At 46.4% G+C, this 17,901-nt stretch overlaps 1 protein-coding gene across 2 annotated transcripts in view; it reads left to right on the top strand.

The window, feature by feature from the left end:
- Positions 1–17,901, top strand: part of Srebf2 (sterol regulatory element binding transcription factor 2) — a 61,212-nt gene that overhangs the window by 35,932 nt on the left and 7,379 nt on the right. For both annotated transcript variants that reach the window (XM_085678466.2, XM_048445065.3), the window contains exons 10-16: positions 195–471; positions 3,121–3,290; positions 10,522–10,690; positions 12,684–12,801; positions 13,583–13,692; positions 15,515–15,647; positions 17,322–17,490. In XM_085678466.2, coding sequence (XP_085534592.1) covers positions 195–471; positions 3,121–3,290; positions 10,522–10,690; positions 12,684–12,801; positions 13,583–13,692; positions 15,515–15,647; positions 17,322–17,490 — 1,146 coding nt within the window. The remainder of the gene's footprint in view (positions 1–194; positions 472–3,120; positions 3,291–10,521; positions 10,691–12,683; positions 12,802–13,582; positions 13,693–15,514; positions 15,648–17,321; positions 17,491–17,901) is intronic.

A 17,901-nucleotide genomic window follows, 5' to 3' on the forward strand; every position in this document is an offset into this window, starting at 1 on the left:
GGTTACAGGTGACTTCTTTTTATGTTTTTGTAGCTTTCCAAAATTTTTCAGAGTTTCTTTAATGGAAACTGTGTTTTATTCCGATAACAAACATGCTTTATTCTGATAACAAGGTTGGTAAAATGTAAGTGTCTGAAAACCAAAAGGGCACGGCCAAAGACCAGTGACCATTGTTACTACTTGCTGCTTTATAGGGTGATTTTGCGGCTGCTGCTGCCAATCTTCAAACCTGCTTATCAGTTTTGGGCCGGGCATTACCTACCTCCCGCTTGGACTTGGCCTGCAGCCTCTCCTGGAATGTGATCCGATACAGCCTGCAGAAGCTGCGCCTGGTACGCTGGATACTCAAAAAAGTCTTCCAGCGCTGGCGGGCTACCCCAGCCACTGCAGCTGGCTTTGAGGACGAAGCTAAGAGCAGTGCGAGAGATGCAGCCCTGGCCTATCACAGGCTGCACCAGCTGCATATCACAGGTAAGAACTGAATTGCTGCCTGGCATGCTGCCCGGTTGCACACCTCTCTTCCTTAGCTTGCTTTGCCAGAGTTCCACCTTGATGGAAGCCACTTTTACTTGGCTGTAATCCAGCCATCAGCTGTGTTACACAATGCTATAGCTATAGTTTACCATTTCTGTCTTTCTTTTTTAATTTATTGATTTTATGTATATAGATGTGTACCATATGTGGGCAGTGCTTTGTGAGGCCAGAAGAGGGCGTCAGATCCCCTGGAACTGGAGGTACATATGGTTGTGAGCTGCTATGTGGGTGCAGAGAGTCCAACTCCAGTCCTCTAGAAGATCAGCCAGTACTCTTAACCACCGAGCCCCCTCTCTAGCCCATTTTTTGTTTGCCATTTCTAGGACAGATATCATTCACAGTGACACTTCTAGATTCTTCAGCCTGACCAGGAGACCCACACCTATAATCCCCGCACTAGGGAGGCTCAGGAGTTCAAGATCATCCTTGGCCAGCTTGTGCTCCCTGAGGCGCTGTCTATAAATAAATAAATGAATGAATAAATAAATAAATAAATGGTCAGCAAGGTGGCCCAATTGATAAAGGCACTTGCCATCAAGCATAACATCCTGAATTCAATCCTATTGACTCCCATGACAGGAGAAAATTAACTCCCTCAAGTTGTGCTCTGACTTATACACATGTGCCCACACACATGCACACATAAAATATCAATAAATGTTTTGAGAAACAAAAGTGCTGCTTAGGATGGCTTCCTGCTCAGGAGTTTGGTTGAGCAGTGGTACTACTGGTGGCTAAAGGGAACGAGGAAAGTTGTTTTCCAAGAAAGGATGTGATGCACCGTTTTGGACACCTGCCTATGAGACACGGAGGAGAAATATTCAGTAGGCATTGGACCTATGGGATCTGCAGTCCAGATAATGGGCTCAGGTCCTTCAGGGGAGAGTGAGAACCAGGGGCATCTAAAATATATCACCAAAGAACAGATGGAGCAGTGTAGTCAAGACAGACACTGCCTAGCTGGGCGTGGTGGCACATCCTCTAATCCCAGCACTCAGGAAGCAGAGGCAGGTGGGTCTCTTGAGTTAGAGGCCAGCCTGGTCTACATAAGGAAGTCCTGGTCAGCCAGGGGTACATGGTGATGCCCTGTATCCCTAACCTTAAAAATAAGCAGAAAAAGACACTGCCTGAGAGAGACAACAATCAAAGGTCAGGAGAATCAAGAGGTTTGGCAGGTAAGCAGGTCAAGGTGAGGACAGGAATGGTTAAAAAAGAGAAGTTTGCTGCTGCTGTGCCTTCTAGCAGTAGATGCAGTCAGAAATACCTATAGGCTATGGTCCTGAGATATGGAACATTCCTTGTGGCTTTGATTGGAAGCAGGCCTAGTCATCTAGGATGGAGAAAGGACCAGGAGATGAGGTGGTGGTGTCAACTTTAATAGAAAATCCCTATCTTCAGACCTTTCCTACTGGTTTCTTTTTTCCCTGCCCTCACAGTGCCCTAAGGACAGACTCCACAACCTGGTCTCCGAGACTGAGCTGCTAGGGTCTGGAGTTCCAGCTGGAACATGTCCCACCACTCATGTCCACATTCATTTAACAGTCTCGACCCCAGGACCCATGGGGCTCTCTAGGGATAGGGTGCCCACAGCATGGTGTTCATGCTGGGTTCTGGCCCCTCCCTGAAAGAGAAAGCTTAGAGCATCGAGGGAAAACAGATAGCCCACACTAGTACAGAAGGAACTTGGGGACGAAGAGCTCCCCATGTTGATAGCAAAAAGGCAGCTGGGTGAAAAGAACCCTCAGCTAATGAGGTTAAGAGGGCCTGGTTGCTCCCTGACCCTTAAGGCCCTGAGATCAGAAGACTGCTAGTCCTTTGTCACCTCCCAGCTTCCATCTGAGGATCAAAGCAAGAAACTGTAACTATGTAAAAGCTTCAGGACAGCCATAATGGGTCCTTTGGCCTATACCAGGGGTACTTTGTCCTCTGATTTCATAGTGTAGGTCTCCTACCTACTAATCCAACACATGTGACTGGCATTGTTCAGTTTATATTTTTCCTTCCTTTGACACATATGGGAGAAGGGTGATAAAAATAAAATCTATTTGGAAATATTTGGAAATTCAGACCTTTGTCAACAGAATGTGGCCATGCCATTGCCACCGCCTTGGAAAATGTTGTACCACACACCTCTGAGTTCTGTCCAGTGGTCAGCAATCCTAACAACATTGTCACGGAACCAGAGCCGTGTCCCTGTCGGTTTGAGAGGTAGACTAGCACATAGCTAGTAACTTGCTGAGCCTGCATGTCATCTGGGGTTACTTCTTTCCCCTGGCACCTCCTGGATTAGTTACTGTGCTCACCACTGTGGTAGAAATGGGAGGAGTCGTTTACCTTGATTCACAATTTGGAGAGTAGCCAGAGGGGGTTTTCAGCCACAGGTGGAGCACTGGGTCTGGAGCTGTGCTTTAGCCCTCAAAGACCCCCCAGTAACCTCCCCAAACAGCACCACCAAGTGGGAACCAAGTGTTCAAATCCCCGAGCCTGTAGATGACAGTTGACGAATAAAGCCCTAGGCTAAAGGGGCAAAGAGACTTGTGGTTTGCAGATTCTGTCAACACTAGTGTCTGTCTCTGCCTGCCCTAGGGAAGCTTCCCGCAGGATCCACCTGTTCAGATGTACATATGGCTCTGTGTGCTGTGAACCTCGCCGAGTGTGCTGAGGAGAAGATCTCACCAAGCACACTTATTGAGATCCATCTGACAGCCGCCATGGGACTCAAGACCCGATGTGGAGGCAAGCTGGGCTTTTTGGCTGTGAGTATCCTGCGATTCCTGTATTAGTTTCTTTCCCCATCACTGTGGTAAAGCAACCTAAAGAAAGGATTTATTTTAGGAAGGGTGTGGTCCATGACAGGGAGGAGAAATCAGGGATAAACCAGAAGCAGGACCAGCCTACAACCCTTAAAGTTACCTTTATATCTCTGTATCTGCTAAGTAGGCTCCATGTTCAAAGTTGCACCACTTCCAAAACAGTGCCACCAGCTGAGGACCAAGTATTCAGACAGTCTGTGGGCACAGTTCATCTCCAGCTGTAATGTTTCTGCTGAGCACCTTCCCAGCCTGGAGCTAAAAGGCAGTATGTGCTGCACCACTTAGGGGTTGGTTTTCACTTGCTCTTCCACGAATACTTAGAGCAATGAAGAAAACACATCAAGATGTCCCCCTTGCTGAGGTTTTCAGGCGTAAGCCCTCTGGGGACATTCTGGTGCACTAAAGTAAAAGTTTCAGTTCATAGACGTAGACAGCTGTATGTGGGATTCGTGTTTTCCATCTCTTGTCTCTTTAATTCACCCAAAAACTATTGGGTGGCACCTTTTGTTGCTCTTGGTACCATAAACCCAGAAATAAAAGCCAGGAGCCCTCTGCAAAGAGCTCAGGTCAGATGCAAGGTGGGAACTGAAGTTAGGAAGCATGGCCCATTTGTCTGGCAAGGTGCCAGCTTGATGTTCCCAGCTGGTTGATTCCCAACCCATTATCAGCTAGTCCGTGTAGCATCTGCTGACCTCATCCTTTCTCTTGCTCTAGCAGAGACAGGCACATTTTACTCAGCACTTTACTTTGCATAGATAACTGAACGCATTAGATATGTTGAAAATGGAATTGTCTTATCTCAGCTTGTTGTTGCCAGTCGGTAATGAGGTGATATGCTGAGAACAAACCAAGAACATGCTGTGTGGTAACACGATTCATTGTCTCAAGTGGACCATTGTAGTTTACAGGACAGAGAACTCAAGGAAACTCTCCACTGTATTTATGACCATAAATTAGACATCCATTGGTTGATTTGTTCAGCAAATCCTACCTAACTCCTGTTCTGGACCAGGTACTCCCTGAGGGGATAGTACACAGAAGCATACGATCTGACAGGAGACCCAGGAGGGTTCAGGCTTTCAGAAAAACACATGGGTCTCTGCTGACACAGGGTCATCTTGTCACTCTGAAGGCCCACTTAGCTTCAGCTGTTGCTAATGCTAAACTACAGCTACTTTTAAAAAGGATTCAGCCTGTTTGAGTTAAGCACACATTTGGCACTTGAGGATCAGGAAAACAGCTCCATTGTAATTGTCTCCAGAAGCTAGGGGCTGTGGCATACCTTGTTGAACCATCTACTTTGGAGGTTGAAGCAGGAGGATCACTTGTGCCTAGAAGTCCAAGGCTAGTCTGGGCACCATAGCAAACCTTATCTCAAGAAAGAAAGAAAACCACGCTGCCTGTAACTTCCTCTCAGTCGGCAGTTTAGTATATAGTTCCTTGGAAGCTTCCTGCACATTAACATAGTATTATAATCCCCTGTGTGTAGTTGATTCTGCCTCAAACCTTGGTTTACCTCTTGATTTTTTTTTTTTAAACTTAGAGGTTTTGGGCATCTTGTTCTGCAGAAGTAGTTAGCCCTGCTGAGGGATGTTTGGAGTGCCGCCTCTCCTGTTTGCTGTTATAAACTGGTAGAGGGGGAATGTTTTTCTATTGTCACCCACCTCTGGGCTTCCTCATACTAAATCCCTAGTGATATCTCTAGTAACAGTGCTCCTGGAGCAAAGGGTATAAACACCTGCAACTTAATGTTGCCCAATTTGCATAGTCAATAAGGGAGAAGAGAGATGGGTGGCTAGAATGACTACCCCTTTCTGTTCACTCCCTTTCGGAACAGCTAGATTAAGAGATGCAGATGGGGGGCTGGAGAGACGGCTCAGTGGTTAAGAGCACTGACTGCTCTTCCAGATGATATGGGTTCAATTCCCAGCACCCACATGGCAGCTCACACCTGTCTGTAATTCCAGTTCCAGGAAATCTGACACCTTCACACCAATGCACAAAAAATAAAGGTTTGTTTTTAAAAAAGAGAGAGAGAGAGAGAGAGAGAGAGAGAGAGAGAGAGAGATGCAGGTGGTAATGTAAGCATTGTATTGTGGCTCAGATGGAAAAAGATCCTGGTATTCGGGAGCCAAGAAATACTGAATGTTACAGCTCGGGTGGAAGAGTATTCTGGCAGTCGGGAGCTAGGGAATAGCACAGGTCACAGTAAATGTAGCAGCTTATAGTTCTGCTCTAGTGAAAGGTTTTCCCAGTGTGATAGCTCTGCTCCAGCAGGAGAGAGCTTCCCCAGTGAAGGAGTTCCTGTGTGTAGCAGCTCTGTTTTGCTCAGCTCCTCCCCCCCACCCCATCTCTGGTTTCCCTGGCGAAATTGTAACAGTATTATGCTACTAGGGGAAGGCTCCCCCAGCCAATGTGTTACATTCTCACCCTGCTTGGCTCCAGCAACTGGCAAAAGGTCTTCATCCAAACCTCATTCAAGATTTGTTGGGAGGGAAGAATTTAGGAGAGTGGCTGCCTCTGCCAGGGTGGAAGAAAAGCAGCTGGAAATTGAATAGGTGCAGGGTTATATAGGGCTTCTTAGGGACAGAGTTTTTCCAGGGAGAAGAGGGATTGGTGAGCTCAGGAATTGGTTAGTTTAGCTGGTCAGGGGCAGAGATGGCTGATTTTAGAGCCACTGTGTTTCTTTCATTGGCCTTGTTAAGCTTTTTGGCTCCAGTTTTGAGGCCAGGGCTTATTTCTTTCTCTAACTGATTCTAGGGCCAAAGTGTGTTTCTTTGGCACTGCTTTCAGAGTCAGGGTGGATTTCTTTGGTTCTGACTGGGTTCAGGGCTAAAGCATTTCTTTCGCTGGCTCAGCTCTCTAAGCCAGGGTGTTTCTTTCACTGACTCTGATTTCAGTGCCAGGGTGGGTTTCTTTCATTGGTTCTGGTTTCAGGACCAGGGTGGGTTTCCTTGACTGGCCCTTTTCCCCTACAGGTAGACACTTTGATTTTGGTAATTAGATTACCAAATGTGCCAGGCATTGGGAGCAAACAGAGAGCTCACCTCTGAAAATAGTTTAGACCAGAAGTTCCCAAACTTTCTGTCTGTAGCACTAACTAACGTTTTTATGCTTAGTCAGTAATAGCAGTTTGGTTTTGTTTGTTCAGTGGTTAGTAGTTCCAATACCCTAAAAAATATTTATGTCTTAACAGCTTTGTGTAAAAAGATCAAATGTGCAATTGAAAGCAGAGATGATGTCTTTATTTTTTTATATATATTTTAAGACAGATTTTTAAGATTTATTTTTATGTATCTGGATGTTTTGTCTGCATATATGTCTGTTCCACGTACATGGCTGTGAACCACTATGTGGGCCCTTGGAAAGAACATTCAGTGCTCTTAGCTAATGAGTCATCTCCAGTCCCTTGCCTCAGCTTCTTCCTTTCTTCTTTTCTTCCTTCCTTCCTTCCTTCCTTCCTTCCTTCCTTCCTTCCTTCCTTCCTTCTTTCTTTCTCTTTCTTTCTCTCTCTCCTTTCAATTGAGAGTCTCTATCTACCCCTGACTGTCCTTGAACTCAATACATAGATGAGGCTGAGGTCAAAGTCACAGAAATTTGACTGCCTCTGCCTCCTGGGTGCTGGGAGTAAATGTGTGTACTCAGCTTGCTTCCACTTCTTAAGTATGGCTGTTCCACCACATCTTAGAGTCAGACTCGACACCATTCCCTGTTCCCTGTTGATTTTCACAAACTAATTGCTTTTTAAAACAAGACAAGACAAACAAAAGCAATAGCTTCCTAAAACTCATCTTTACAAAAAATATGATGTCATTTAAAAGAAGGTAGTGTGGTCTGGCTTTTCCACCCTGATCTAGTATTTTACATAATGTGCACATGATATTGAATATTCGTGTTTTCATCAAAAATTTTAGATATCACTTGGCTCCCCAGCACTCGATGTGGCACTTAGGGTACTTGACACACAGTTTGTGAACTAGAGTGGGGGACTGGAGTTGGGCCTGGTCCAGGAGTACTAGAAAGCCCTCAAGATCTAAGCAACCCTGGGCTCCTGCCTGGCTTCTCACAGCAGGCAATTAGCAGATAAGCTATAGGAGAGGCTTCTGTGCTGCAGCTCCGAAGAGGTTTGCTGTCTATAAAATTTACAGGGAAAGTGGTTTTTTAATTAGGAACAGTATAATTGGGCTTATAAAGCTGAGAAAGTTAAAAGAACAATAAAAATTATTCTTCGTTTTATAAGCTAAGTTGTACTGTCTATCCTGGATTTATATTTCTTATTAGTTCAAACTACTAAACTCAGGTCTCCCCCAACCCTCCCATGGAGATTTGCTATTAGTTAGTAGTTCTTTCTCTTGTTTGTTTGGTTTTTGGTTTTTTTGAGACAGGGTTTCTCTGAAACAGTCCCAGCTGTACTGGAACTCGCTCTGTAGACTAGGCTGGCCTCAACTCACAGAGCTCTGCCTGCCTCCCAAAGTGCTGGGATTAAAGGCCTGTGCCACAACTGCCTGTAACTCCAGCTCAGGAGACTCCGAAACCCTCTTCTGGCCTCTGTAGTCACTACACTCACATGCACAAATACACAAATAAAAACTTTAAAAATTTTTAATGTCCTGCCAGGTATAGGTATATACCTTTTATCCAGAACTCAGAAGGCAGGGGCAGATGGATCTCTATGAATTCAGTGCAAGCTAGAGCTACAAAGTGAGATTCTGTTTTTGTTTTGTTTTTTTTTTTAAAAATTCTTATCCTACAGCATGATTCCAATATTTGTGTTTTTTCAGTTCAGCTTTAAAATTTATTTTTACTTAATAGTTTCCTAAACAATTTCTATAGATTGTTCTTGCCAACTGACCTGACAGGCTCTTTGTGCTTCTCCCAGTTACATTTGACCCCTAAGAACCTTTTTCATTTTCTTTTGGGACAGCTGCCTTACCTTGTTGACCAGCTCTTTAACCTGGAGAGTTGCTCAATTGTTAAAAGGTTCTGGGATGCAAGAGGTCCTGGAATTACACACACAGTCGCACGCGTGTGCGCGCGCACGCGCGCACACACACACAGCCTTTGTTGTCCCGCAGTGGTAGTTATTAGTTCAGCTTCAGTGAGCACTTTGAAGGTCTCAGCAGGTCACAGAGTTCTGCTCTGTTTGCTTTCACCTTGTTGTCCAAGCTGGAAAGTAAGAGACTGTGTCGCTGTCCATCTGAATCTGAATGAAGTGCTCTCCTGGTCCCATAAACTGCCGTGAAAATGCCAGTCTGTCTGTAGAGCAGTCTTCTAACCAGGCAGCTGTCCCCATGTTCCCCTTTGGAATCTCCCCATTGCATCCTTGAGTGGCTGTGCTTCGGCTGTGCTATTTCTGACTCTGGCATTCAAGTTTTTTGAAGCTGTTACATTAGCTGATTGCTGCTTAAAGTCTATTAAAGGTCAGAACCATCAGACTACCAGACCATGAGATGGATGCCCTCATTGTGCCTGAGCGGAAAGGGGAGGTTCCCAGACCAGCAGCCCCTGCAGTGACCTCCCTGAGTGAGCTCCATGTGTGCTTCTTCCCATCCACCTCTGCTCAGCTTCCTGTTCAGATTGAGTCATTTTGTAGATCAGAAACCATGAGTTTTAGAGTAGAAATTTTATCACTCAAAAAATGACAGAGCTCAGGGTCAGGATTGGGGGAAAGTGTCTAAGAACAACAAACAGCGTTGTCCTTGAATGTGCTTTACACTGGGTCCTGCAGTGTTATCCCAGCTAGGGCATTGGTGGCTTGTATTCCCGGTAGATGCTTTCAACATCTAGTTGAGACAGGGTCACTCTGTAACCTCCTGGCTGACCTGGAACTCACAGAGATCCTCCTGCCTCTGCATCCCTAGTCCTAGTCCTAGGATTTAAGAAAGATGTGCACCACCACACTTGGGTCAACGTCTTATGAAACTGGCCTAGATGTCTATCAACAGATACTGATAGGATAATGAAAGTGTGTGTGTGTGCATGCGTGCGTGTGCATGCACACACACACACACCTGTAATGGAGTTAATCAGCTATGAAGGAAAACTGAATCCTGAAATTTGTAGGAAAATTGATGTAGCGTTTATATTCAACAAAAATTATTTTTTTAAACAAAGTAGCATGGCTTCAGAGAGGTGAATCCCACGTTCTTGTTCATCTCCTAGTAGGGAGTGAAACTAGAAAAGAGACTGGGCAAGCAGTGTTCACTAGAGCACTAGAACGTACAGAAACAGAAAGGAGGCTACCAGAAGTGGACAGGTGTTGAGAGGGGTAGGCGGAATCTGAGGAGAATTAACATGCTCTGTTTGAGAATGCCATAATGAAAGCTGATCCTTTGTATGTTAATTTGAGGCTAAGAGTACTTGCTGTTTTTGCAAGTACTGCTTAAAGGCCAAGTCTGGTTCCCAGCACCCACACCTGGTCTCACACGCACCCATAGCTTCAGTTTCAGGAGTTTGCACACCTCTTCTGGCCTTAGAAATACACATGTGGTGCACATACTCATCACCCTTAGGGTTGCCTAGGGGAAAAGAAGCCCATGTTTGGTCTTTCCTCTCAGGTTGGGGCTCATGCAGCTAAGGCATAAGATTCTTTGTAGAGGGTTTTCAGAGTCACACATGGGCACACAAACTTGCCATGGTCCTGGGCAAGACTCCTGCTGTCTGGCGTGGTACTGAAAGCTGCTCTGGGTGTGTACAGACTGTTCACATGCAGGTAAGAGCTGACGAATTAGTTGAACAACACAGTTTACCTAGAAACACTCTAAAGGACATGCAGTTTAAGTCACCTGAGAAGTCCCAGGGTTGAGGGGCTGCTTGGCTAGGCACTCACAGGGTCACAGATAAAGTTAGGGACTTTAGAGGCCCCTTCCTTCGAGCATCTATTGAAAACTAGCATGTGAAAGAGAAGTAGACTCTGGAAGGCTCAGACAGACTCAGCTGGACAGGCTATAGCAGGAACCCTGCTGCATGTGCCTTGGCCCTGCTCCCTGGTGACAGGTTCCCCAGAACCAACTTTGCTACTTTCTCTTGTTTGTGTGAGGGGATCATTTCCAGGGGTTCATGCAAAGCCTGTCATCTGTTGATCCCCTTTCCCCAGCGTTTCTTTCTGTGACTGCACAGTAGCTGCTGTCAGCATTCTGCTACCTTGTGTCACTCCTAGTCCTTTTTTTCACAGAGCTACTTCCTTAATCGTGCCCAGAGTCTGTGTGGCCCAGAGCACAGCACTGTCCCTGACTCCCTGCGCTGGCTCTGCCACCCCTTGGGCCAGAAGTTTTTCATGGAGCGAAGCTGGTCAGTCAAGTCAGCAGCCAAAGAGAGTCTGTACTGCGCCCAGAGGAACCCAGGTGAGTGCTGTCTCCATCTTAATAAGTTTTCTTTCCTGTCTTTTTCCCCCCAAAATGATTGGGTCTCATAAAGGTTAAGTAAGTTTCCTGAGGTCAAGCCCCCTCAAAGTCTATCTGTAACTTAGTTCGGCTCACAGCTCTGCTGTATGGGGCAGTCAGCGCCTGTGGTCACTACATAGGGCCACACGGTAAATTGTGATTAAGACCAACTGTATTCCTAGCCCCTGTCTGAACTCTTGGAAGATGGAAAAGGTGTGGGATTTGCTGTTCCCTGGCCTCGGGGCCTTCCGGTTCCATTGGGAAAGCAGACAGACATATATGGAGCAGCCAGGGAACAATAAGCGGCAGGCAGTCATCAGGGCTCCGAATGGTGACAGGGACAGGGCTCCAGGCATCAGAAGGAGAGGCAGGCTTTCTGTCCTTGGCATTTGACAGTGATTGAAATTGACTGGCCCAGTCTTAGAGTGCAGAGCCTGGCAGGGTAGACTCACGCAGGAACAGTTGCCTCGTGTTCTTGGAGAGGCTGTGAGACAAGGAACCATACTCTGTGAGTACAGAATGGATGCCAAATAGGTTTTTTTATAATAACTTGTTTTTTTTATAATAACTGTTATGCAGTATAAGGATTATGTTTGACTCCAAAAGTCGAAAAATAAAAAAATGAAATGGCAGTCTCGTCAGAGGGTAGACCTGGGGCTATCTCAAGTCTTCTGGCAGCCGCGTCCACAGGTTAGAACTCCACAGACCTGCACTCCCAGGACTAAGTTTTGTCACAGAGAAAGTGTCCAGAAACATTCCCCCTCCTCTCGGCCATATCAGGTTGGTGATGCTATGCAGGCCTACTGGTAAAGGGACTTGTCAGCCATTACAAGTTTTCAGGGTCCTTTATCCAGTCAGCTTAGTCACAGCATAGCTGAGCATAGGTTCTGCGGTAGAGAGAAGTGGGCTCTTTATAGTCAGGAGCGCTGCCACCCTTCCCTTCTTGGCTAGCAGTTCTCACAGAAACAAAAGGCCTTTGAGATGTGGTGGTGTTCACCTTTTTATTTTCTGTCCCCTGATAAGGCCTACAGCTATTGCCTTACAGTTCCAACCTGGAAGTTCCGAGCCCTGTGTGTAGATAGAGAAGTGCCTGTGTGTACACAGACCCTGGGGGCTAGTTCAGAACTACACAGAGGCTGGCATTGCCTTGGAGCAGTGTAGCGCCTGTGCTATGGGATGGTTCGCAAGCTGGGCAAGGGGCTGGAGATTAAAACACATACACACACACAGACAGAGACACGGATCATCCTTGAAATAAGAATGCCAGCTTTATTGTGCTCCTGGGAAGCTTATGTAGGGATCCTTAACTGATAGCCACGCCCCAGCTCTTGGGATTTTCAGCTGTAAAATCCACCAGAATTCACTTCCTGCCACCAGGAATTCATGATGAGGCTCTCGTGCTCAGAGCAGCTGCAGGCACAGGGAAACAAGTTGTTTACTGCGTTTACTCCAGCAGGCAAAGGGGTCCATAGCCCCAACAAGGCAGTTTCACAGGATAATTTTTTTCTTTCCTTCTTTCTTCGTTTTAGACATTTATTTATTTTGTGTGTGGTTTGGTAGAGACACGTGCCACAGCACTCCTGAAGTCAGAGGACGATTTGTAGGAGGAGCAGTTCTCTTCCTGCTGTGTGGGTTACAGGGTTGAACTCAGGGCATCAAACTGGGTGGTGTGCACCTTTGCCCATTGAGCCATCTCACCAGCCCCTGAAGGGTAATTGTGGGTTTGGTTGAGGAAGATTTGATCTCTGTTACAGGCGCAGCTGTTCTTAAGACTGTTTCCATGCATTTTTCACCATAAAAAGGTCTCTGGTTTATTTGGGTTTTTTGTTTTGTTTTGTTTTCCCCTTACTGTACAAATACTTCACAGGCTAAGCATGTGTTCTCTTGCTGAGGTACACCCCCAAGTCCAAAGGCGCTCACAAGTAAGACCCATTTAACCCTTCTTTCTGTTCAGCTGACCCCATTGCCCAGGTCCACCAGGCTTTCTGCAAAAACCTTCTGGAAAAAGCCGTGAAGTCCTTGGTGAAACCTCAGACTAAGAAGAAGGGAAACGACCAGGAAGATGAAAGCTGGTAAAGTCCCCAGTCTCCTCGGGCAGCATTCCTAGACCAAAACTGTCAGCCAGGAAATGGACTTTGGGGTTATTTCTCAAAACCAGAGCTCTGATTTAAACCCCACAATGTCCTTTTACATCCTTTTTCCAACGGGGGCAGTTGTCAGAGCAGGTTAGAAATTGGATGAATTCGCTTTGCTTTTGGGGACACAGAGCAGTGAAGTGTTGAGAGAGACAAGCGTGAGATATGGAGAGCTCACCAGGCAGGCCCATCTGCCCCAGAGTGCTTGGAGACCCAGCTCTATGTGAGTGTGTATAGTCTTTAAATTCTTACATAGTTACTGAACATGGCCTTTCTTTCACAGATTAAGACCTGTTAAATAGAAAGGTATCAAAGTTACACAAGGCCAGGACCCTGAGGGAGGGGCAGTTCTACCTATGAAGTAGGAAATTTCTGGAAGAGTGTGGCATTAGTATCTAGTCTGGAGGAAGAGGAGTCAAGGGTGTCCACTATAGAAAGATACTGGCCCTCAAAGTAGAAGGTCCTGGTAGAAGAATATCAGTGCTGCCCAGAGATGCCTGACAGAGGCTGGCGTGCCAAGCATGATATGGTATGCATGGGCAGAACTGGGTGAGCCTGGGGTGGTGGGGAAAAGAAGCCACAAAGGGCCATTTAATCTTGGCATTGGATCTGTAACAGCCAAGCTTGGAGATGTAAGAATGTATGTGTTACGTAAGACCGTACATAAGTATGGTCTTTCTGTATGATATACACATGAGACCCTTTCTTTTCTTTTTAGTGAATTTTCCAGTGCCCTAGAGTATTTGAAATTACTTCATTCTTTTGTGGACTCTGTGGGGTTTGTGACCCCACCATTCTCCAGCAGTTCTGTGCTCAAGTCAGCCCTTGGTGAGTATCTGTGAGTCTCTGTCCAGCCCTCTGCCTGTCTGATGTGGACCCAGAGTGAGTGAGGAGCATGTCCTGAAACCTCCTCCCTAGTCCTTGCTTCTTATCTGTGTCCTCTAGTCTGCCCAGCCCAGTTATCCCTCATGGGCAGCATTCTTTGAGCGGAAAATAACGGAGTACCCCACTGGGGCCCCGGCCAGGTAGTTCATGTCAGGACCTTTTCCAGATGCACAGGACAGGCAACAGTACCTGGGGCTGCTGGGTTTTCACCCTAACCACAGAAGCCCCTGGAGCTGGGTCCTAATGCTTCTGGCAGCGAAGACTCTGTGCATCTGTGCCGCCCAGCTCCCCACTGCCTCAGGTGCACTCTCCCCTGCTGACTACAGAGCTAAGATTTCTCCCTCTAAACTGCCATCAGAATGACAGCGCATCAGCTGCCACTTCTCAGCTTCTAAAGCACCTGAGGGTAGGGGTTGCCAAGCTATCCTCTGCCCGCTCTTCCGAGGAAGAGAAGTGTGGGCTCTGTTGACTTGCGAGTTGAGAAGAGTATGTGTTTTTGCTTTTTTTCTGTCACTGGCTGTCCCTCACTAGTCTTGTGAGATTTGTGGTAACAGAGTTTTACAGTTGAGAACCCGGGGCTCAGAGAAGGAAAACTGTAGCAATGTAAGCATAAAGTGGATCTGCTACTATACCTCTTTAAGACCAGTCCTTATGACTATTAGATCTTACCTTACATTTACACATAACAAGAAGCTGAGCCAGGAGTGGTGGCGCAAGCCTGTAATTCCAGCCCTTGGGAGGCAGAAGCAGGTAGATCTCTGTGATTTTGAGGCTAGCCTGGTCTGCAGAGTAAGTTCCTCTGTTCAGATACCTTGCCTCAAACCAAACAAAACAGAAAGAATAACAAGCTGGATGGGAATGGAGAGGTGACTCAGCCCTTGCTGCTCTTCCAGAGGACCCTGGTTTGGTTCTCCTCACCAATATTAGGCGGCTCACAGCTTCCTGTAACTTCTGCTCCCAGGAGACGCAGTGCCCGCTTCTGGACTCTGGGTACCTGTACTCATGCATACACCACATACACATAATCTAAAAAGAGAATAGATGTGTAAAAGCAAACCAACAAAACATGAACACATTATCACACATTTGTAATCCCACACTGAGACACTGAAGCAGGAGGATCACCACAAATTCAAAGTTGATCCTGTCTCTAAAAAAACAAAACCGGCCAGGCATGATAGAACATACCTTTAAATCTTAATACTTGGGAGGCAGAGGCAGATATATCTCCATGTTTGAGGCTACTCTATTCTTCATTGTGAGTTCCAAGCCAACTAGGGCTACACAGTGAGACGCTGCTATTAACTTTTTCAAAAATCTAACATTTAGCTGGGCAGTGACCATGGATGCCTTTAATCTCCACACTTGGTAGGGAAAGGCAGAGGTAGGCAGATCTCTGAGTTTGAGACCAGCCTGGTCTACAGAGCAAGTTTTGGGACAGCCAGGACTACACAGAGAAACCCTGTCTCAAAAAATAAACAAGTAAAAATCTAACATTAAAAAGAACGTTTTTGTTAAACTTCTGTTCAAACCAGTGTCCTAATGATAGAGTACCAAATATGAGATTAATGGGTTAATAGTTGTAAACATTTTAAGGTTCTTGATACATACTGCCAGATCATGTAGGAGGCTAACCCAAAGATCCTTTACCCATCACCACAAAATAAAGATGACTCATGCTGAGGGTCAGGTCCTGTAACCAGAGTTCCTCAGACTTGGTTCCAGTGGGTACTAATGGGTGCTCCCTGCTGCTGTTCCCATGCAGGTCCAGATATCATCTGTAGGTGGTGGACATCTGCAATCACTATGGCCATCAGCTGGCTCCAGGGAGATGATGCTGCTGTGCGCTCTCATTTTACTGAAGTAGAACGGATCCCCAAGGCCCTGGAAGTGACTGAGTGCGTAAGCTCCTTGATTGTTCATCTACTCCTCTCCAAGGGAGTCTTATGTGAGGTAGCAGAAGGGAACAGGTCCAGACAGCCATGTTGATCTGGGGTCAGAACTGTACAACAGATGGGAGCTGGAGGAGGGGCAAAGAAACCACAGAGATGTGATCTGGGTCGTCACAGGCCTCTCTGTGTGTTCTGCATAGCTCTTCAGGAGCCCTATCAACTATCACAATGGAACATCTTCCCTTCTGCTCCATAATGCCATATAATATAGAGGAAATGAAAACAGCATAGCCCTGGCAAATTCAGAAACAACAATGTGGTGTAGCTGTGGCCACTTCAAGGAAGTCCAGCAACTTGTATGAACTCCATTTCCAGTTTTCTTTCTTTCTTTCTTTTTTCTTTTCTTTTTTTTGGGGGGGAGGGGTTTCGAGACAGGGTTTCTCTGTAGCTTTTGGAGCCTGTCCTGGAACTAGCTCTTGTAGACCAGGCTGGCCTTGTAGATCCGCCTGCTCTGCCTCCCAAGTGCTGGGATTAAAGGCGTGTGCCACTACCGCCCAGCTCCAGTTTTCTTATAGCTGCTCTCTATTCCCCATCAGCCCTGTCAAGGGTGTGTGTGTGTGTGTGTGTGTGTGTGTGTGTGTGTGTGTGTGTGTAAATACACGTCTACTCAAATGTGTGCTTCCCATGGCACACATGAAAAAAGAGGACAGCTTACAGAAATGGCGTCTTCCTCTCCACCTTATGGGTTCTGGGGAACAAAAGGCCATTGGGCTTGATGGCAAGCACCTCCATGCTGAGCCATCTCTCCAGCCCCCAGCTTTTTTATTACTAAAGTACCTATAGCATGAGGCATAGCCAGAGACTTTGACATTCTTTTTGATGCTTGTGTCTGAACCTTAGAGATGTCTAACAGTTAATGATAAGAAACCTATCTGCTGATAACCTGGTTGTTTGTGCTTAGATCTGACTGCTTTATAATTTCATAAAATTATAAAATGCTATAAGGCAAAAAGTCCACTGGGGTCCTATCTTGAAAGCCAAAACACATTTCTTGCCAAGTAGAATTCTACCCAGAGCACAGAAGGGCTGAAAAGTGGGAGTAAGCAGTTCAAGCTGTCCCAGTTTCATTTAAGTGCCCCATTTTTAAGCCCCCATCCAGTAAATCCCCAGTCCTGTACCTGCCCTGCAGCAGCTCTTCTACCTGATGTGTCTCACTCGACTCACCGGGAGACTCCAAGGCTCAATAGGTAGGTTATCTGAAGTCACTTGGCCACTGAGCCACTGAGCCACAGAGCCTCAGCAGACAGCAAAGGTGCCTTATAGGCATCCCTACCCTTGTTTGCAACTCCTCTGCTGTTGAGAACTGATGAGTGGGAACCCTTGCTACCCAATGCCACCATGTCCATTCTCTTCTCAATCCAGAGACTTTAACAACAAATCTGGGTCTCTGGTCACCTCTAGCACCAAGTAAAGGAGTACTGGGCAAATAAAGGCTTGACTTGGTTCAAAACCAGTGTTTTCCATCTGATGCTGGCTACAGGATACCACTATGGCATTATTACAGTGACAACAGATAACACAGCGATAGAGGACGTGACAATCCCAATCTTAGGCTCATCCATGTGTTTGTTACCCAGCTAACGTGCTCTTCCCGCTCTCACCTTCTGGTTACTGCTCTAGGAGTCCCTTGGTGAAGGCCGTCTTCTATGCCTGTAGAGCCATGCACGCCTCACTCTCTGGGAAAGGAGATGGGCAACAGAATTCCTTCTGTCATTGTGAGAGGGCCAGTGGTCACCTGTGGAGCAGTCTCAATGTCACTGGAGCTACTTCTGATCCTTCACTTAACCATGTGAGTGGGACCTTAGCCCTTCAAGACAGCACTTGAGTTGATCTGTATGAACACTTCTGCCCCAAGTTTACCTAGCTGTTGGGTTGTCTATGAGACACAGAAGCCAGAATAGTAGTTCCCTTCCCCAGGATGGAGCCTACTGGGGCAGGCATATCTCCTGGTTCCTGGGGCAAATGTGTTTGCACCTTTCCTTGGCTCCCTTAATTCCAGATTTTTCTAGCTGGCAGCTTCCTATTAGCCACAAATGAACTGGCCACAAATGAACTGGCCATGCTCTACATTTGCTTCAGGTAGTGTATGCTACTTCCTCAGACTCTACAGTTCCCTAAGAACTGAGGCAACAGACAACCATGGTATTTCTGTGGTCAGCTGCACAGCTTCGCGGGCCGCTGGGGTGCATTGTAGTTGCAT

The sequence above is a fragment of the Myodes glareolus genome, chromosome 19, assembly GCF_982192425.1.
Source record: "Myodes glareolus chromosome 19, mMyoGla1.1, whole genome shotgun sequence".
NCBI lineage: Eukaryota > Metazoa > Chordata > Mammalia > Rodentia > Cricetidae > Myodes > Myodes glareolus.